This window comes from Aedes aegypti, chromosome 3, assembly GCF_002204515.2.
Source record: "Aedes aegypti strain LVP_AGWG chromosome 3, AaegL5.0 Primary Assembly, whole genome shotgun sequence".
Taxonomy (NCBI): Eukaryota; Metazoa; Arthropoda; class Insecta; order Diptera; family Culicidae; genus Aedes; species Aedes aegypti.
In genome coordinates, this window is record NC_035109.1 from 370,604,955 (window position 1) to 370,627,488 (window position 22,534).

The 22,534-nt window shown below is 39.6% G+C and overlaps 1 protein-coding gene and 1 non-coding gene across 8 annotated transcripts in view; one reads left to right on the forward strand and one right to left on the reverse strand.

Moving 5' to 3' along the window:
* Window positions 1–22,534, reverse strand: part of LOC5568458 (G protein-coupled receptor kinase 1) — a 445,419-nt gene that overhangs the window by 205,015 nt on the left and 217,870 nt on the right. For all 7 annotated transcript variants that reach the window (XM_021851017.1, XM_021851016.1, XM_021851019.1 and 4 more), the window contains one exon: window positions 21,089–21,162. In XM_021851017.1, coding sequence (XP_021706709.1) covers window positions 21,089–21,162 — 74 coding nt within the window. The remainder of the gene's footprint in view (window positions 1–21,088; window positions 21,163–22,534) is intronic.
* On the forward strand, window positions 10,047–10,118 carry Trnat-agu. Its single transcript has one exon. It is a non-coding gene; the product is annotated as a tRNA-Thr (tRNA).

Genomic DNA, 22,534 nt, shown 5'->3' on the forward strand with positions numbered 1-22,534 from the left:
CACCAACAGTGGGTGAAACTGAATGTGTGCGTGTGTTGCACCCACCCACTTTCTCGTCGCATTCGCTCTCATATTCAGATTGGCTTCGTGCTAGCGGAGTTTGTTTTTATTCGTTTTCGCACTGATCGGAAATCATTCGGCTGAATTTTTACGACACTGATTCGTAGTATCTTGCCAATCTTCTTCTTTTTTTGCTTGGCATTATGTCCGCACTGTAATAGAGCCTGCTTCTCATCTTCGTGTTCTTATGAGCACTTCCACAGTTATTAGCTGGCATTGACATTTTGACATTATTGATATTTTCGTATTCGTATATCGTGTCGCAGGTACATGCTCAGAGAAGTCAAAGAAATTTCAATTACAAAAAGATACAATCGGGAATCGAACTCAGACAAAAGACTTTATAGCCGCGGACCACTGGCTAAGACGTGACAATCACATGACGTAAAAATTAAAATACCAACACTGGTGATAGAAGCTCTTTTACTAGTGTGAAAGTCAATTTCAGCCCATTTATGAATGATCCTATAAGAAGAATCTTTTCATCATTTATTTCATTCATAGTTCAGCATTGATTTCGTACTTCCGAGAGAAAGTAGTCAAATCTTGAACTGAACAAAACCCAATTGTGCGACATCATATCATTACCTCTAGGCAAACTAATTTCAGATTTTCTTTTCAATTAAGCTTCTAGCAACCTTCCTTCAACAAATCGTACAAAATCGATTGAAAGCATTAAAAATTATTCACTTTACCGCTTCGAGCAGGCGAAAATTGAAAGGATTTCCCAGCTTAAGGGTTTTCCTCAGTTAGAACCGTATCTCGCCATCATCGTCATCATTTCAATCTCTGCTAAAGAAGCTCTCGTCGAACTGGAACTGGAACCGAACTACCGAACCTTCTACCAGTAGTGCCATCAAAGACGGGAAGGAAACCTGTTGGCATTTACCACCACCCATTGGTGAACCCGTGCGACCTTCCCACCCTCTCCCCCGTGGAATTGTATCGCATCGCATCCCATTTTCGTCGGTCTGCTGATTTTCTGGTTCGTAAAAGGAACTCCCATGGGACCGGCGGGGAGGGAAACAGTTATGGTTCAGTTCAGGAAACAAGAGTACCACCGGAACTAGACCAGCAACCCGAATAAAAAAATCTATTGATTCAATACTTTTTTTTTTGTTTTTTACAAGGGGGAAATCTGCAAACAGATCCCCTGAGAAGATAACTCAGGGAATGCGGGGATGACGCACCAACGACGACCCGCTAAAACCAGCCTATGCACTGTGCTTGAGCAATTCATTTAGAATTGCTCAAGTGGTGAACAGTGCATCGACATGACCCTTGGACTCAGACCCTCATCTCCCCGGAACCACCTTACGGTATTTCTTCGGGAAGGGACCAGTGCATATAGCACAACACGTGTAGCAGAAGTAGCCTAGGCAAACTGCTTCTCCTAGCCGACTTAAACAATGTTACAAGGGACCAGCCTCGGCAGGGCTAATCCTCTGCAGCCAACTCTTGGTCGGCGCGCCATAGACGCTGCAATTCTAACATAATGTGAGTGACAGCCGTAGTTACTGCATTCCAGCACTCGGCATCCGCACACATTCTCTCTATAATATTGTCGGGGGACGTGTCCCCTCCGCATGTAGTGAGCATGCGACCTCTCACAACAATGAAACGGGGGCAATCGAACACGACATGCTCCGCTGTTTCCTCTACACCAGCACAATTGGGGCACGCAGGAGATTCTGAGTGCCCGAACCTATGCAGGTACTGTCTATAGCAACCATGTCCTGACAGAAACTGCGTCAGGTGGAAGTTCACTTCCCCATGGCTTCTACCATACCAATCTGACACATTTGGTATTAGTCGATGGGTCCATCTACCCTTAGTGGAGTTATCCCATTCCTGCTGCCAGCTTCTGAGCGTTTCCTCTTTACACGTGTCGCGGACTCCTCTGGTACCCCTTTGGTTGAAGCATTGAACATCTTCCTTGATGATGAGCCCGATGGGCGTCATCCCGGCTATGATGCACACGGCCTCTTTAGATACCGTCCGGTATGCACTTGCTACTCTTAAGCACATTATCCTGTACGTGCTTTCCAACCGCTTTAGGTTTCTGTTCGTTCTAAGCGCTTTTGACCAGATTGGTCCTCCATACCTTAGTATGGATAGCGCCACGCTTGCCAGCAGCTTGCGTTTGCTGGCAATTACAGCAGAGCTGTTAGACATCATCCTCGAAAGCGCCGCTATAGCCGTAGATGCCCTTTTACAGGCATATTCAACGTGGCTAGCGAAGCTCAGCTTGTCATCGATCATTACCCCAAGATGCCTAAGGGATCGCTTGGACTCTATGGTGCAATCACCTACCGAGATAAGCGCCCGTTGCTCGGACTTGCGGTTGTTGACCACCACCACCTCAGTCTTGTGACGGGCCAGTCCTAGTTTCCTAGATTTCATCCATTCCTCAACCAGGGAAATAGAGTGCGCTGCTGTCAACTCTACTTCCTCCATCGATTCACCATAGACCACTAGGGTGATATCGTCGGCGAAGCCAACAATCTTAACACCCGTCGGGAGGGGCAGCCTCAGTACGTCATCGTACATCGCATTCCATAACAGCGGGCCCAGGATTGAACCTTGAGGTACTCCCGCGGTAATTCGAACGCTTTTCTGCCCCTCCTCTGTGTCATACAGTAGAATCCTACCATCAAAATAGCTTTCTAGAAGCTTACACAACTGCACCGGTACCTTGAGGCGGTGAAGCGCGTGTGCTATTGCTTCCCAGCTTGCGCTGTTGAACGCATTCTTCACATCCAGAGTGACAACCGCGCAGTAACGGATGCCGCTCCTTTTATGCTCGATTGCCACCTCAGCTGTTTGAACGACCGACTGGATGGCGTCCAGAGTAGATTTACCTTTTCTGAATCCAAACTGGTTGTTGGACAGGCCGTCCGCACTCTCCGTATACGGTACTAGTCTGTTGAGAATCAACCTCTCCAATAACTTGCCCGTCGTATCTAGTAGACAGATAGGTCTATACGCCGACGGGTCACCTGGTGGTTTCCCCGCCTTTGGTAGTAGCACTAATTTCTGTCGCTTCCATACATCCGGGAAGATTCCTTGATCAATGCAGCGTTGCATCGTTGTTCTGAACATGTCCGGATCCGTGTTCACTGCCGCTTTTAAGGCAACATTCGGGATACCATCGGGTCCCGGTGCCTTGTTTGACGCGAATGATTTCACGACTTCTGCCAGCTCTTCGTTCGTCACTCTCGCCACTTCTTCTCCTTCATCTGCCGCATACGGCGCTGGGGGCCATGGGCTTATGGGATGGTGCGGGAAGAGTACATCGATTATCGATCGTAGCAACTCGGGCGATTTCTCTTGGGGCGCTATGGCTCCTTTGGTCTTAGCCATTACCACTCTGTAGGCGTCACCCCATGGACTAGAATTGGCACTCTCGCATAGACTTTCAAAGCATGCCCGTTTTCGACTCTTGATTTCCTTTTTGAGAGCCAACTTTGCCTCTCTGAATGCTGCACCGCGTTCCTCTCTTTGTGCTTCTGTGCGTGCGCGTTGCATTCTTCGTCTAGCCCGAAGGCAGATTGCTCGAAGATTTGCAATTGATTCGCACCACCAATACACTGGCGGCCTGTTCTCTCTAGGAGGGGCTTTTCTCGGCATGGAAGCATCACACGCTCGTGATATCATAGCAACTAGCTCTTCACCGTTTAGGTCCAGAGTGTTTCGTTCGCGCCTCAGGGCTTCAGTGAATACTTTGCCGTCGAAGCGCGCTGTTTTCCATCCTCGGGCTTGGGTCGAGTTACATCGCGCTGCCTTCCGCCCGCCTGGTATTATACTATAGCGAATCGATTGATGATCGCTATGAGTATAACCGTCATCAACGCGCCAGTTCATGGTACCTAAAAGGTTAGGACTACAAAACGTCACGTCGATGATCGATTCTGCACCATTTCTGCGGAAGGTACTCACTGTACCCACATTTGCCAGCTCTACATTTAATGCGGCCAGGGATTCCAACAATAGCTGGCCTCTTTGATTGGTGCAGCGGCTACCCCACTCCACTGCCCATGCATTAAAGTCGCCAGCTATCACTACTGGCTGCCGATTAGCTAGTTCGGCCATCATCCTGTCAACCATGTGGGAAAATTCCTCAATCGACCACCTTGGGGGCGCGTAACAACTGCAATAGAACACGCCGTTGATTTTTGCTATCGCAAAACCGTCATTTGAGCTAGAGACTACTTCTTGGATTGGGTATCGTCCTGTCGTCCCTATAGCTGCTAGCTGTTGAGACCTATCCGCCACCCAGTTCCCGTTGTTGGCTGGTATGCGGTATGGGTCCGATAATAACACCACGTCAGTCTTGGTTTCCGAGACTGACTGCCAAAGCAGCTGCTGGGCTGCATCACAGTGGTTTAAATTTAACTGTGTTACTTCCGTTTTGGCTGCTTTGATACTCCGCTTGTGCCCGGACATTTGGGTCCGCCCGTTAAGTGTCCGTTGTCTGCTCTGTCGACACATATTAGGCACTTAGCGATTTGCTTACAATCGCTTGCCCTATGGCCTTCAGCGCCGCATTTTCTGCACATCTTACTTCTTAATTACTATCTTAATTCCACGACTTATGGCCCTTCCCGAAACACTTGAAGCAAACTTCAGGAGGCTGTTGTATGCTCAGCCATCAAACCGACCAGCCTACCTTGAGTATGCCCAAGTTCTTCGCTTTGTTGGCCTCTGCGACCGGCAGCCTGATCGCCGCCACCTGGGTGCCCTGCGGGCCCTTTCTAAGGTGGATGGCCTTACTGGCTACGTCGATGTCACACTGCTCTTTGAGGGCAGCCGAGACCTCCGCTGCATCGGTGACCTCATCCAGATTTTTACACTGGAGAGTCGCTTCAGCAGTAAGGGATCTTACATCAACCTCGTCACCAAGTACTTCTTGTGCCAGTTGCTTATAGACTGCACCCTTTTCCTTGGCGTCCTTCTTTAAGACTAGGATCATTTCACCAATCCTAGTTCGCCTTATGCTTCGCACGTCTGCGCCCAATGGCGATAGCTTCTCTGTGCTTCGCATCGCCTTCAGAACCTCGGCGTATTTTGCTTCCTCCGTTTTGATAACGAGGGCTTCGCCTAAATTCCTACGTTTCGCTGTTTTCGGTTTAGCGCTCTCCTTGGGCTCCGTTTTCGGTTTCCTCTGTTTTTTCTTATTTCCAACTCGTATCCACGGGTTGCTGTTGCCTTGCGCCCGTGGTTCCTGTGGATGCACTGCCTGGTTCCGGTTAACCCGTGGCTCCTTTTTCTTGGCTTTCTTGGCCTTAGGATTAGTGTTGGCCTCTCCTTTGTTGCCATGTCCTCTTGATCGCGGGGCTTGGCTCGTGCCAGCTTTTCCGCTTTGGAGGACGGCCGCGTAGGTCACTTTTCCCTTAGCAACCATACGTCTTTTCGCCACGTATTCATCCCCGGAAGCTTCCCTCTTCCGCATCGCGTATCGAATAATATCATCAGATATATTCGCGTTGCCTGTGAAGGAAAACACTTCGGTCTGACACGACCTAGTGTCTTTTTGGCCTTCTACCTTGCCCAGTTGTTCCTTGGCTTTCTCGTAGTCCTGCTTTGCAGCTAGGACTGATTGTCGCAATTTCAGTAGACTTGTTTTCAAGTCTTTGCTGATATTTGTTTTGCTTTTAACATATTCGATGATGACATCAAGTTGCTCAGCAGCTACCTGCATTTTAGGGAGGTACTCCCTATTGCGATCCATGGCCTCGATTAGTCCCGGGCCATCGGTCACCACACATGTTGCACTGGAGCGGCCATTGCCTGCCGTCGTCACAGTATCTAGGCTTTTGCCCACACTGTTTTCAATAAAGTTGGTCGCCTCCTTCCTTGGCGGGAACCTTAGCCGGTTACTGATAGGTCCAGAAGCCTCTCCTTCACATTCCGCTAGTTGTTTGTTTTGGTTTATCATCTCTTATGGGTCCCCCTAAGAGCCGCTATCCATCTCCGCTGGAATAGTCGCCTTTATAATCCCATGGTTATCTATGCAAGCAGGGAGGCCATGCTAGGGTTGACATAGTCCTTTATGGGGTACTATGTTCAGAGCCGGATCGGCGCAGGTCAGGTAATGGCATCTGAGCCTACTCCCGCCCAGTTGGAACAACCAGGCGACGGATTTGGAACGTACTCTAAGGCCTGCCACGGTTTTACGGGACGGGGGCAGCCTGCGCCATTAACCCACTCGCCGTTTCGGGCCAGTGTCACCCGACCCTACTAAGGGAGTAGAATGTCGCCGCTGTCAGCCTCAAAGCATATTATCCAGTACATATACCGTTACTTGTCCTTTGTCGTGCGCTGCCAGTATACATAATTGGGGCCGTACTGGCGTTGGTCCCAATGTGCTCGAAGCACTCCTACTCGTAATTCCATGCCTTGTCCGTTTGTATCGCGACCAGTATGCCATAATCAGGATCTCACTGGTATCAATCCTGATGTGCCGGTTGGCACTCCTGTTAGTTTGGGCTAGGGTACTTTAAGCGGCACCGGTCGCTGTGACAGAGTTGCATTCGGATTTTTGTGGTTTTTATGAAGGTTCATCAGAGCCCACTGCGAACTTCACCACATCCTGGGCAACTCCCCAACTCGCAGAGGTCCTGGGGGGGGTCCGTTAAGCCCCTGGACTTTCGTCCCTGCTGCCCCAACAAAAAAAAAAAAAAAACGCATAATGCGAAGCCATAAGGGTGAAAAATTTAAACTAATTTACAACATCCTTATAATCCCATCCTTATTTAGCCTCAGGTTTGAGACTGAAGAAGGGAAGCCGATTGTCTCGGAGAAACACAAGGTCACCTGCACCATTGCTCCGGGTAGCACAGGAAGGGCACAATACTGTAGAGGGCGCCCTGGTACTCCACAGGCTCCGTTTGCGGTTAGGTTTTTTTAGACCCCCCTAACCATTCATTCTTAGGCACGGTAAGCTTAAAGCGACATGAATTAGGGGTCACCTGTGAGATGGACTTATACCACCGGAACAGGCAGTCCGTAGTGTTAATTCTTAGCCAATTGAAACAACCGCTACCGACACTACACGGCTATCTAGGCTGTTCGGGAAAAGGAAGTTAACATTGATGATTAACTCCTGACGTGCCCAAACAGCCCACAAATACTTAAATCGATTCAAACACCATAATATATAAGATATGCCTATGGTGTACACAAGAGTTTTTAATTTACTAGTGGTCCCGGCTAACTTTGTTCTGCCATTAAGTAAGCTGTCGGAAATCGTTATGGAACGCCCTTTGCAAAATTACAGTTTCATTCACTATCATTTTTTTCGAATACCGTTCTCAGGCCAACTCGTGACTTACAAACACCATTCCATTTATATTTATATACATAGATGGATTTGAATGCATCAGCAAAGATACAATACTGTTACAATGAAAAATATTGTATATTGATGATATTTTTATCAGGGCATCCACCCATTTTTCGTGTGTGCATGAAAGGTTTCCTTTTGAAGCTTTTTCTTGTGCTTTTTTCTCCCATTTGTCTACCGACTTTACGCAGAGACCGAAATAGCAAAGTATGCAAATTGATCGCATCCTGCCTTGGATTGGGAAGAATGGAACGAAACTCCCGGTTTCCGTTTTCAAGCTTCAAGCAATGGCTGACGGTTTTTCTTCAACATCATTGTAGGGAGCCAATTAAATCGAATCGACCTACCGAACGAGCAAATGACTCGGGTAAATTAGGTTTCCGGAAAGCTACTGCTGTAAATGGCCTCCGGATTTGCTAATTAGAACGATTCGGCCGAATTCAACCAGAATCAAAACCATTTTAATGTGCAATCAAAGTGACCATTGAAGGAGCAAAGCAATCAAGCGAGCGACCATTTTTAGCGAGGGGGGCCATCTGGCAGTGACTCGCCCTCGACTGCTCTACAATGGTTATCAACTGGAAATTGTTCACCATCGCATTTGGGGCACGATTTTTCGTAGAAAAAGATCTTTTCCCCGTTTCATTTGAACGCCTCTTATCATCGAAGACGACGACGTCGTCGTCGTTGGCAGTGGTGCCCGTTTATCATTTTTCTCGATTGTCACTCTGGCCCCTTCGTCCGACAAGAGCAAACATGAACTCTCTGCTGGGTCACGCGTGCAGAAAGCGATCCCAAATTTCCCAATTTAAATGGAAATTAGACGGGGCTACAACCACCGCCGAAAATCGGGAAAGTGCGGCGATGATGGTCTGCGTTGGTCATGGACGTAGCCAGGTGGTTATCTTGTAAATGGAAGCCAAGCATGTTTGCGAGGCCGATGGGTCTTACTTGGTTGATCAACTTTGTCGAAAACATCAACTTTGTATCTCATCAGTGGACTGAAATATAAGCGGAATAAATTTTTGATCTCTAGAGCCACATTGGGAATGGTTTCCGTACTAATAAGTTTCTAGACAAAAAGGTTTCATTTAGTTGTTCAAGATATCGACATATGGAGAGAAAATGGCGAACAAAAAATCAACAGGAACACATCGAGATAAGGAAATATCGAGAGAATGTATGCAGAATGAAGGGACTGAAGAAATCATCGACATAGGGAGAGATATCGAGATGTAGAACATCGAGAAGTGGAGAGTCGACTGTATATTAAAACTAGACAAAATGCCAATAAAGTTTTAGGTAAAAGTCGTATTATTTCTCCTTATCCATGGATCGCATCACCGACCAAAGGTTACTCCCAGATCTTTTCCCTTCCGCACTATTTTATACCCTTCACGTGGTGATTGTGGAGATGCAGAGATATTCTCGGCCTCTAGAAGCAACAACCATTACACTACTTACATTACCCTTATTTTTTTTGGACCGAAGTACAATTGTTACCAGTTCCGACCAATCACGGAGTAGCAACCATTGACATGTACAGTCAGTCTATGCTATGCTATGCTAAAAAGGTCATCTTATCACCAGTGTTGTGAAAAACTCAATTTCTCACAACTCACGCTTGAGATTTTTCATGCGTGAGCTGTCAATCACGCAACTCAGCAGTCAAAAAATCGTGGATGAGTTGGCTCACCTTTTTGACTTATTGTCTCGTATTTCCACAGTTTACTCACACACGGCAAAATTTCTTGTTATAATTTTACCACACAAATTATAGTAATCCTTTCTTACGTAATCAACAGCATTCGGATTTCATAAGGTTTAGCCGGGTTTTGCGACTGAATCATTTTTTACGGTTAGAGTTGATTGAGTTGATTTTGCATCAAAATCTCAAGCGTGAGATTTACGAAGTAGATCTCTAATGAGTTTGCTCTCACGGGAGAGCGAGCTGATCGGAATTCGAATCAAAGCTTCCGGAATAAGAAGCAAAAGTGAGGTGGTGTCCGGAATAAGAATCATGAAAAGGGCACTCATTTCTATTTATTTAAATTTATTGAAGTTGTGGAATTCAAATCATTACCTACCATTCGAAAGGGAAATGTCCTGATAGCATAACACTGAGGTATAATATAGATTGATTTAATTTAAATGCTTTTAAGTGGCTCACACTGCAAAGTGGTCTTAAGTGTCCATAATATGAATCAAAACGGTATAAGGCGAACAGGTCTCAAATGATACATATATTGAACTGTTAGATATTCCAATTCGCATGGTTTCAATATTAATCGAATATTAATTGTGGTAAAAATGGATAAATCATGGGTGAAATAATGAAAACATCCACGTGCTCAAGTGGGATTGGATCCTGTGAAACTCAGAATCGTTGTTGGCAAGTGGGAGCACCACGAAGAACCTTGCATTCCATTCTGACATTACTATAGGAGTGAGGCATCAAAGTTGTGCCATGCCTACTAGATCGTTTGATGTCCGATTCGATGCTACATTCTCGGAGTTTTTTCAACAGGCTTTTGATTGTCAACCATCATAACAGGGTTGGAAGACAAGATCTATGACAATGTTCATTCAGTACCACACAGATCCCACGACTCTTGTATGCCAGACGATTGCTTAACCAATTAGCTCAGTAGCTTAGTTGGTAAAGTACTCGTCTAGTATACAAGAGTCGTGGGTTCGAATCCCACCTGAGCACACTAGCGGGAAATCTTGGGAGTGATTTCCAAACTAATAAGTGCAAAAAGGTCCCAGTTAGTTAATCAACTATGTAAAAACATCAATTATGTACCTCATCACTAGACCAGGCATTGAAGAATTTGTTCCCAATTGACTCCGAAGCATGATCAAAGCAGGCGAAGAAAAACATCGCATCTGTATCGGTCCATGATCGGCAATGTTTAGCAAGTTGTAACAAGCTTGATAAACCGCAGCATCGACGGACTGTTTTTCTTGATTAGATTATATATTATTTGGAGATAGGTGTTTTACTCAGAGTTGCTTAATATCAATCATATCAGCTGATGGCTGATGGTCTAAAACTATCAATATCACTTGCAAGCTATCAATATCACTTTTAGTTGACAACCAACAGCAGTGATGCGACATCGCACTCTAGATCAAAATCACTGCAAAATGAGTGATCACGTGGTCATTATCCATGCTATTAATGTTTTTAAGTGACCAACACATAGTTTCAATCTATCTGCAACACTGTCGAAAATATCGTACTGATAAATTGCCATTTTATCTGCTTAATTTAAAGCTAAACTTCAACCATCAGTGATATCCAATGTCTATCGCCATCAATGCACTGGTGATGGAGTAGACAGCATGATGTTGATGTGATATGGAATGATCCGATTTGTATCGCAGTCGGCCTGTACAAATCAGCAAATTTTAAGCATTGATAGTGACATCGAGCAACTCTGGTTTTACTATGAGATGTGCTAGGTTCTCGACTATACAAGTTCTACGGTTCATCAAAGCCAATATTAAAAAATGTAACGAAAATTCGAATGGTAAGTTTCTTACTCTTAATTTTCTCAGATTTTAACCCATGCTCAGGTGTTTCTTCTTTTTTCTATTAATTTCTCTTATGATTCCGTCTAATATTTCTACTTTTAAATAGTCTGACGATTCCTCGACGGATTTCACCAAATAATGCCCAGAGATTCCACTTTGAATATTATCAAAAATCTTAACAAGATTTTATGTATACATTAATTCAGGAGTTACTTCATGTATTCTGTTGAGTTCTTCAAACAACTACACTAGGGATTCATCCAGAATTTATTTCAATAATATTGCCATGAAATATTCAGAAATCACTTCAACAAATCATCCAAGAATTACCTTCAAAATTCAACAAAGTTTATTCTTGGTGATGTCCAGAAATTCAAAACTTAGACAATTGACAATCCTCTACTAATACGTTCTTCAATTTTTCAGTCATTCTTTGCTGGTTGCATCCAGGACTTACTCCGAACATTACTGGCAAGATTTCTTCCAGTGTTAGATGCAATAATGTTTTCAGAAAATTCCTGGCAATTTTACCGGATTTGTTTTTTCATGTTTATATACTTGCAGGAGTTCTTTTACAAGCATTGTTACAAGGAGCTTCTTAAGAAAACCTTCCAAGAATTAAGAAAATTTCTTTACAGCTTCAAATAAATATACTTCTCTGCAAGATTCAAAGAGTTCGTCCAAAATGCAAATTGGAAGGATTTCTTAGGGGTATTTGACCACAAATTCCACTAACGACAGCTCTTTGAGTTACACTTGTGATTTTTCATGAAATAGCAATAAATCTACACTTTTTATTAAATTTATGGAAGGGATTATTAGAGTATTTTTAAGAGAAAATGAAGTCGAGCACTCAACACTGAAGAAGTCTGTAAGCCGCAGACGAAATAGGCGTATCTGTCAAGATAATATTAGAGTTTAAAGATATTTGCTTGCCTTACTAGTGATTTTAGTATTTTATTTTTGATTTTTCCAAAGTGAAGTGAAGTGTTAAGTCATTTTATCTAAATTGTCTACAGGAATTACACCAGAAATAAACTCGAAGATTTTTTTTCAGTAACTTGCACAAATTTTTTTACAACACTTTTATTCTAAATTTTCCTATGGAATGTTCCAAGATTATTTACATTATTCCTTCAGAAACTTTACTAGAAATTACTTTGTGCAGTATTCCAGACTAGGAATATACTTATGTTAAGTATTCCAAATATTGTCATGGAATGCTTACTATAGAAAATTATCCTAGATTATTTCTCAAAACCCATCAACATATTTATAAAAAAAAACTTCTCAAAACTAATCCATATATTATCGTGGATTCCCCTGTCAGTTGCTCCACAAATTATTTCAAAAAATCCTGCAAGGAAAATGTGCAGGATTCACTCCAGTAGCAGAGAAGTAGCCAGGAATGTTGAACTCCATTTAGGAGATCACTATAATTCCCTTAGAGTTTGTAATGAAAACATCTTTATTCCCCCTACCAGCAGCACCCAGACAACCAAAATGTACGTATAACGAAATCACCGTTTACGTTATGCGATGCTTATATGTGCAACTTTTCCGTATAAGATGTCGTCAAAAGGCCTTTGAGTACAAAAAATGGAGGCGATATATGTGCATATTTTTTATGATGAAAGTTGACATACAACGCGAGTGTAAAGATTTTATTGCGAACTATTCCGTAATCTTATGCGACTTAATTTGTGATAACAAAGTTGATTTGACAGCTGCTACGAATTGCTTCGTACGTACTTTGTACGTGTATGCACTGATGAACTCGAAAAATAGCGCTTTATGCGGGGAAACCCGTCCCTCAAACGATTTCCGATACCGTTTTGTATGTGTGTGATGTTATTTGTACATGTAAACGAGTTTTTTTTGTTAATTCTTATGCGACTTTTGGTTGTCTGGGCGTCATTTTTCGCCCCAAAGAATCGCTTTAACATTATTTTTGATATTTTTGCACCATTTTTGTCGATTTTGAACATTGCACTATCAACTATTGAAAAAGATTTTGAGATGTTTATGTTGTTTTTTTTTATTACTTCAAAATATACCTTATGTTTTATATTGCAGTCATACCTCGATATAATGGAACCTCGATATAACGTAACCTTTTTATAACGTAACTCGATATAACGTAATTTTTACCTCGATACAACGTAACTTTTTTTTTTGGCTCCCATTTATTTTTACGGCAATAAACATTTTTCAAGATTCAAACACCAACCAATACTAATTCAGAACGATGCAAGCGTTTACTATCACTGAATACAGTCATAAATCGGTATCAAGTGAGCTTTACAAATGTGAATCAATGACAAAATGTAAGTTTTAAAATTGAACTTATAATTTTAAAACTTACATTTTGTCATTGCTTTACAATTGTATACATCATTCTTCTTCTTTTTTTTTTGCAGCATTTACGCTCCCACTGAAACCAAGCCTGCTACTCACTTCAATTTTATATGAAAAATTTAATAACTATTGATTTAGATTTTGAATTCAAAAAGACTATACACCCGATTCTGTTTTTGCACGGATTTTTTTTCCGATATAAGGTGCTGATTATGAATGAGACCCGTGTGATCCCAAATCTATGCAATCACCGTGTACGCTACAAAATTAAACGACAAGTTGATTCCTATCGAGCCTAGAAGAAGATCCCAACAACTGGATCGAAAGGTTAGCAATGATTCAAAATAATCAATGTTTAAAAATACTATTTAGCTATTGCTTTAGGAATTCCTACAGATATTTTTTAAATTATTTCTCCAAGAATTTGATGTTTCATCATGGATTTTAACTAGAATCATTCCGAGGAAGCTTCCAGAGATTCCTCTGGTGATTTCTCCACTCATCTTATTTCAAACCCTCCTGATATTCATGTATAACACTTTAAACATATTTTTAACCCTTCAGTCGTCGCATGGTTTGCCACCGTGAGAACCACCACGCTGATGCTGTGTACGATAAGCGAGGTTTTTTCACCACTGTTGTACAAAATACAATAGCGCGACAACTGAAGTGTTAACATAATTCCGACAGCTATCGCCCAGGAATTTGACTAGTTAACCCTCCTGATACTCGTGAATAAAAACTTCTGAGATTTTCTTCAGAAATGATTCCAGGGATTTTTTTTTTCAAAGAAATTTCAGAGATTCCTCCAAGAGTTTCTAGAAACAATAGATCAGTATTGACTTAACGAATTCTCGTCCTAATCGTCTTAATTGAATTCCTCCAGGATTTTTTCCAGAATATGTCCAAGGACTGTTTTCGTGATTTCAAATTCAAGGATGTTTAATTTCTCAAATAGTGTTTTTTTCCGAATATATCTATGACTTTGATATAGAATTTCACCAAGAAATTTCTTCAGGATATAAAGTGGATTGAACTATTAATTCTTCAAACCAGTCCGCCTATGATACCTTATTTTTTCCGGAGTATAGAGATTCATAAATTATTCCAGCAATTTTTCATGTATTTCAGGAATCCAGTAATAATTCTTAGAATGCTCTAGTAATTATTGAATAAACTTGTATTTGACCCAAATTCTGAAAAACAATCTTCTAGGAATATCTCCAGCAATTATGAATTTCTGCAGCACTTTCTCCAATTACACTGCGGAACACGTTTTTGTCTCCAGCACCAAAATACCGCTATTCACTTAATTAAGGGTTGCTTAATAAATTGCCGTTTTCAGAAATATCATAGCACGTCTAGTTTTTGAGATATTGACTGTTGAAAATGCAAAAAATGACTATTTCAGCCAACTTGCATGCAAGTTTGCCAACTTGTAAGGTAATATATTGGCTTAATTTGCCACAGAATTCAATCTTTATGTGTATAACAATACTTATCATCAAAGTTTGTATTACTTTCGATACGGAAAAGTTATTTTTTGATGGTTTAGAGAATTGTTGTATTTTGCCATATAGAAGAAACGAAGAATTTTGTATGGAGACTGCAAGCATGTTGAAAAAATCAGTTTAATCGAAATTTAATCGCGCAATATCAATCAAATTATGTCTGAAATGAAAGTTCAAGTTCTATTTTGCATGTTTGGTGGATTAGATTACAAAAAAGTATGATAAATTGTACTTTAAATTTCATGTAAACATTAATAAAACCAGTGTTTTATACAACTTTGGCGACCTGTAGCTAAAAATTGTGACGTGCTGGAACATTTCTGAGAATGGCCCCAGATTCAGCAACCTCAAATCTACTAGAGAAACATAATTTGATCTTTGAGACACGCAAAAATGTCATTTTTGTTACGCTGTGTTATTTATGCAAGAACAATTCTTCGTACTACTTTAGTTTCTTCAAGGAATTCAATCAGGAATTTCTTAAAAAAAGTTCTTTAGATTTTTTCAGTGAGTTCTTCAAGCTATCCTTAAAGTATTTGTCTAGAGATTTTTTGTATTACAAAAATATATTCATGAATTTGTCCAACACTGATCAATTTCCCCAGATCTCCCAGAAAATTCTCTTAGAATAATGCCAATAATCCCACTACTTATTCTTTTTTCATGGAAAATCCCTCTTGTTTTAATGAAGTTTTTTGGTGATTACTTCGTAAATTCTCTTATACATTTTCAAAAGAATTCTTGGAACTCTTCAATCCTCATGAAAAAAAATTCTTCAAATTCCATAATTGCCTGCTAGACATGGTCATGTACAACTTAACATTAACTTTATTTTTTAAAGATTTCTGAAAGACCGCATTTATAAATTTCTCTTAGAGTTTCTCAAAGTTTTCAAGGATTTCTCTAAAGATATTTTCGTAATACATTTCTTTGAAGATTACTAAAATAGATTACAAAAAGATTACAAAAAAATAAAAATGAAAAGAAAAATATGGAAAAAATAACTCGGGAAAACATTGAAAAAAATTGTAAGAAAGACTGAAAACGCCTGCTAGGTCAATAACATCAATTTTAGAACTATTTTCTCATAAAACAATGCATGTTGAATGAAATTTGGAAAAAAATATTCTGCTTCGATATTACGAAACCTCGATATAACGTAACGAAAATAAAAATCGAGTTACGTTATATCGAGGTATTACTGTATCGAACAAAAATTTAAATTTCTTTGACTCTTTTGCTGTAAATTGACTGAACTCAAACAAATTAAAAAATGGAACAATGAAATAAAGTACAAAATTCATATTTTAGATATTCAATATTTCCCCAATGTTATACATTACTTGAGAGCTTATAGTTTAATTCTCTTAAATCTATATTTGGTTGAAGTTTTAGTACTATTAAATATTACACTTCAGTAATGTTGATGATTTTGAACATGAGAAACAATTCAGCGTCATGTCGCCGCCATTTCGAAAAGTGCACATCAAAAAACAATCTACAATCTTACAGAAAACGTTTAATTTTTTGCAAAAATTTTCTGATTTTTAGGTTAGAGCTAATTGAATAATTCAATATATAACATATATTTTGACGATATTTTTCATACAAAGTTCTTTTAGAATATATTTATCCATGCTTCAAACACATTTTGACCAAATTCGATGAAATACAAACAAAATTTAGGCTTTGAGCCAAATTTAATTGCATTTCTAACAAAAACGCTTTAAAAAAATTACGTGATATGTAAATAGTCGCTTCTGAAACAATGAACACACAAAATAATATATGCATATTACATATTTCTTCAATTATAGAAAAAAAAAATAGTTTTGGCTAAACTTTATTTTTTTATCGTTGGAGATATTTAGAAATTCCTTGAGAAATCGACCCCATAACCCATGTAATTTCATTTTCAGTACAATTCGCATATTCGGTTATTCGTTTTTCTAAACAATAATTTGATAAAAGCCTGTTGTAAAAATAATGCTTTCATGTTTCGGGTATTACTTTTCAAAATTCTTGGAGACAGCTCAAATCTTTTGTATGATCTTTTAGAAAAGCTGCCTTTATATGAGTAACAACTGCTGTCTAACAGTTTCTATATGGGAAGGAATATTTAACTAGGTGACCAATGATTCAAATTAACACGGATTCTTAAAATAGTTTTTTTTTTGTAAATTCATTATGCTGTCGGTTAAGACAATTAGAAGAAATTCCTCTGAAAGATTAAACATTCTGTAGAAATTCCATCAATACCTCTAGGGATAAATTCAGAATTTTATCCATCGATGTTATTTTGTTAGATTTGCCCGAAAATCCCTAACAGAGTTACTGAAAAGATTTTTTTTAGAATTATTCTATGGATTTCTCCAAAATTATTTTCAAGAATTCATACTAAGATTACCCGGAATATTTTTACCAGAGATTCTTATTCAAAATTTGGTGAGGAAAACCTGGAAAGAATTCTGGGAGGTAATTTTTGTTGAAAGAATGCTTTTTTTTAAATCATTCATAGGATTTTTGACAGTTTTTTTTAAAGAATTTAAAATAAATTATTTTGAAGATTTTTTTTGAACCTGAACTTTTTTTACAAGTTAAATGCAAAAACCCCTTGAAAAAATTGATGTCGACTTTCTAAAAACGGCATAAAAGAATTATCTGGAAGAATTTAAGAATCAATGTCCACAGTTTTTAATGCCAATTGGCTTGTTCTTCTCAGCATAGTGTTCTTATGAGCATTCCCACAGTTATTAACTAAGAGCTTTCTTCGCCAATTGGTGTACTTGCAAGATTTCTACAATATCATCTAGACGAAAGCTAGAGAAATCTTCAAAGTTTTTCCCGGAGAAGCCAGAACGGGGAAACAAAACTGAAGAAACTACTTAACATATCATAAAAAACAGTATATTAATCATCACATATCGTAAGGAACGTAAGTTGACCAATAATTTCAACACTTTTTTAATGGAAAATGTCCAAATCGTATCAATCGTCTTGGCTAAAAAAAATGTGAACTTTTGAAATACATATTTTTTGTATTTAATATCGTTTTAGCCACATTTGGAACACATGTGCCTAAAGTAGCACTATTTCTATTCCTACCACTTCACAGCACATGCAACAAATCAAAATCATATTTTTACTAAGCTTTTATATATTTTTTCTATGGAGTATGGATTTCGATTCATGTTGAAAAGTTCTGAATTCTCCCTTTATTAAGTTTGATGAAAAACATAGTTCTTCTTAGTAGTGCTATTACAGGCAGCTGAAATTTTGATCGTAACTGTTTATTTCGATAATTTTTCAGACAAAATCGAGCTGTGAATTATTTATACTTAGATAGATAGCTGTTCAAGCTGTTTAGTGGAATACCTACACTTCCATGAAAAAGGTTGGGTTCACCCCCTTTAAAACATACAAAAGTTTTTTGTCCATATCTCTGTGATTAATGATCCAATTGAAACTCTCTCTGGCGCATTAGCTAGACTATGAGTAAATCTTACTTCGTAGGTATTTTAACATAAACATTTTTTGAAATTTGTTTCCTTAAAAGTTGTGACATTTTTCAAAAAACACATTTAAAAAACATGACGGGTTGAATCTATGACAAAAGGTCGAAAGACAAAAGGTCGAAAGGACAGAAGGTCGAAAGACAAAAGGTCGAAAGGACAAAAGAGGAGGGACAAAAGGTCGAAAATCTATTTTCAAAGAAGGAAAAATTTCCCACCAAGCAAATCGCTTTCGACCTTTTGTCCATTCGACCTTTTGTCCTTCGACCTTTTGTCCTTTCGACGTTTTGTCTTTCGACCTTTTGTCCATAAGCCTTTATTAATATATCTGAACAGACTTGAATGACTATTTTAAAATAATTTAATAGTTTGCTTGGTAGAGATTTTGATTATTTATGTTGTATTTTTCATTATTTATGATCAAAAATTTATATTTAGAAATTACTTTTAATAAATCTTTGATAAATTTTCTCTAATTTAAAATGAAACCTTTTTAAATTTTTGTAGTTATTTCCATATTGTGGTTCCTTATATTTTGCAGCAGTTCAGCCAACAATTAAATGTTATGATACTTTTGAAGACTTTCATAAAAAATCTTGTAAAAGTTGCTCTAGAATTTCGAAACGAACTTTTCATTAAAATTTTGAAATGTTTTGAAAAGCCCTGACTAAGGGGCGCTGATATGAATGTTTGCCAAGGGCGCCATGAGACAATGCTACGGCTCTTACAGCCACCTTACACAACCAAGAAATTCATTTTTTTCGCATTATTCAAGAAAGGGCAGGTTAAACGGTTTTCATTATGTCACGTTTCATACAAATCTACGATCTTTTATCCAGTATGGAGAAAATCGACCAACAAATTTATACGAAAAACTGTTTGAAATGCATTTGAACTGTAGGGTGCGGTGTAACCGATGGAATTATTTCGTTACTGATTTGAACATTCTCCTATAAAGATGACTCAGTGAATCATACAAAGGTAATGCAGAGGGTTTCAAAACTGGTCATTTTTTGCGTGAAATATATGAATGTTAATAATTCACACCAGCCATTCGCTCCTGTACATCCTGGCTACGCCCATGGCGTCGTCGTCGCCGGTGAACACGACGTCTGTCGGTCGCAGAAGGCGCTACCCATTTGTCCTTCATCGAAGTAGGCGAAGTAGTCAATCACGCGAAGCTCAACGACCATCACTGTAGTCGTCTTCGGAACCGGCTCGTCGGAGTCACACCCCCTAATAAAAAGAGCCCCCGTCCCGGATAATGGAGTTTTTCTTTTCCGCCAAGGGGGCACGAAAATATCAGGTTCGTTTACGCTATTCATGCCGGCCCGATCAGAATCGCATAACAAGATGATAACACGTTTCTATCGACAGCAGTTGAAAATAACAGAAGTTGATACAGTTTTGTATATAACTTGTTTTTTTATGAAAGGTGTATAACAACATTTGTTAAATGTTTGAAATTGCATTTGTACGTTTGTTGTAAATGACATCCGAGGTAATGAACTGAACAGCATTATATGCAATAAATTTGTTACTGTGTAACATCTTTGAAACACATTATGCAATAATTTTGTTATAGTTATAATAGGATTCTTGTTTTATGTGGTGCAATTTTGATTATTTTTTTTGGTTATTTAATACTAACGGCACAAGGTTTATACCAACTGGTGATACATATAAAAAATCGTATCGGATTCCTCATTCTGTTACAATATTGTTTCTTCCGCCTAGTCGGATGGAGCACCATTGGGGCTGGCATTCGTTCCGGACCGGCTCAACACGACACGGCAAGCCACACGGGTGACTGGCCAAAAATGCGATTGAATGACGGTGGCAAATATTTCGGTTCCCCTGGCTCTGTTGTGGTCCTTTTCCGTTGGCAAGCTGTGGGAACTTGCTCCAGATTGTGGCCGTTTTGGGGAAGGTTTCCAATGATCTATGGGTTTCGTTTTACGCTTTGCGAACGTGTTGACTGATGCGGGGTCGTTTTATGTGGATTTTTTTAGGTTATTAAGGAGCTACGATATTGAAGGTGTGGCGTTGTAGACGAAACATTCTTAATTCTTTTCGTTCTATATTGTTAATTTCGCTTTCAAAAGCAATTCAAAAGTATTCAAGAAATTCAACTTACTATAAAGTTCCACGCTTCGTGAAAAAAAGCTTCTTGACAAGCCTTTCGAATAATGGGATGAAGAACAGAAACGTGTGAAAGCTTTATGTAAGACGAAGCTTTCGATGCTTTGTGCTCAGAAGTTTTCCATGTTTTGTTGGAATCTGGACATTTACGTGCCTAGGAAGTGGAATTTTTCTTTCTCTCTTTAGTGAGAAAAACTTTCTCAAATTTCTTGAGAAACTTTTAAAGTTTTATGAAAAATTTTCCAAGCATCTTCGAAACTTTTTAAAACCTGTAAATCCTAAATCTTTAAAATTACAATACTGTTTTTTTCTTGTTAAGGACTCTCTATTTTTGCAATATATGAAAAAAAACTAGATGTCCCAGCAAACTTTATCTTGCCATTAAGTAGGTCGATTAAAAAATAAGATAGATAGAGATAGATAGATAGATAGTTATTTTTGAACACCCCCGAGAAACAGACAGTACACTCCACAACGTCCCTTTAGTGAAGAAACCGGCCCGAGAAGTGCTATCAACTTTACCGCATCGACACGTATCTCTTCTAGTCGCACGTGTCCCGCGAATCGCTCCTGCGGAAAAGACACTCATTCCCACCGTCACGTAAAGAACCCGAACTTACCTCTTCGTAGAATTTTAAATGTGGCACCGGTTCGTCTGAGACGTTGTCGCAGAAGTCTCTGAATAGGAGGTATCCTGGAAAAATGAAACAGAGGGTGGAAAAAAACATCAGTGAGCGACACGACGGGCGGGGGAAGATCGATCGGGTTAATGATAGCGATAAACTGAGCGACAATTTGAGCAAACAGATACAGATGGACGAGATCGGCGTGCTTCACCGATGGAAAGAGGCTGCGAACAGTTTTTTTTACCCAATTATGCAATCGACTACTGGGAATTTTAAGCTTCGAATCACGTTCTGATTGCGATAATGGAATTTATGGAGAACTCGAGCAACAAATTGTCGATAAACCTCGAATAAACCGTAGAATTGAAGCATATTTTGATACTGAATATCATTTCCAATGTTGATACGAAACAAATCAGAATGGATAAACCGTGCCACCGAGTCTAGTACACTGAAATCTCCATTTACGTAATGGATCGTTTCTAAATCGTTTTTTTAACTATTTTAATCGTATTGAAGGTACTATGAATATGCATAACTTAAAGTAGAAAGAACTTTCATAAATTGTATACATTTTGAAAGGGAGATGAAAAACGTTTTGATAAAGGTCTGACAAAATCGATTAATTTATATATTTAACGTATATAAAAGTCTTAGTGTAGTTCTGCCAATGTCGAATCGCTGCATCACCTACAGCGATAGCTGTACGAAACTAGTTTCAATCAGCGAAAGGATTTTCGCCAAATCGGTACAAAACGATAGCAAATTGCTGATTCAGCTGCGAAAAGTCGCACATAAAAATCGCTATTCAAGTAGGATATAAGTTTGATTTCGCATTTGGTATTCAATCGGCGGATCGTCAAACGAGCGGTTCCACCTTGCCGTGAAACAGGGGGCGTAGAATTTTTCCTTTCAGTTGCAAGGCGAAAGCTTCACCCCTGCGAATGAATAATTCAAAACGGGCCTTAGCTCGTTCGCCGGATGACCGGTCTTTGGAGTGCGCGGATTTGGCCGAAGTATTCTCGTCAGCGGATCAAAATGTCTCTGGAGGAAAAAAAATATGGGAACCATTACTCAGAAGGATTCCTTATGCGTACAACTGTGGAAATCGCTAACAGATGTCCACCGGTTGGAAATTCCGAGGTGCCAACACTACGGACAGGGGTTCACTTCTGTTTGAAATGGTACCATTAAAATAAAACTTTCGTCACATCAATTGCAGAAATTTTCTTGGAAATCTTCGACATCAATTTTAGATTCGCCGTTCTAGAACGAACGTGGAATTAATGATTCATGGAATTGAGTGACATTTCAGAGAGCACCGAAGCAGGTGCCATCATATCAAAGCACATGTCATTCATCATCACGGTACTTGAAATGCTTTTAGCCGGTGCTGCTGGACATTGAAGGCACCGACCATGAATTTGCTGTCCTAAACGC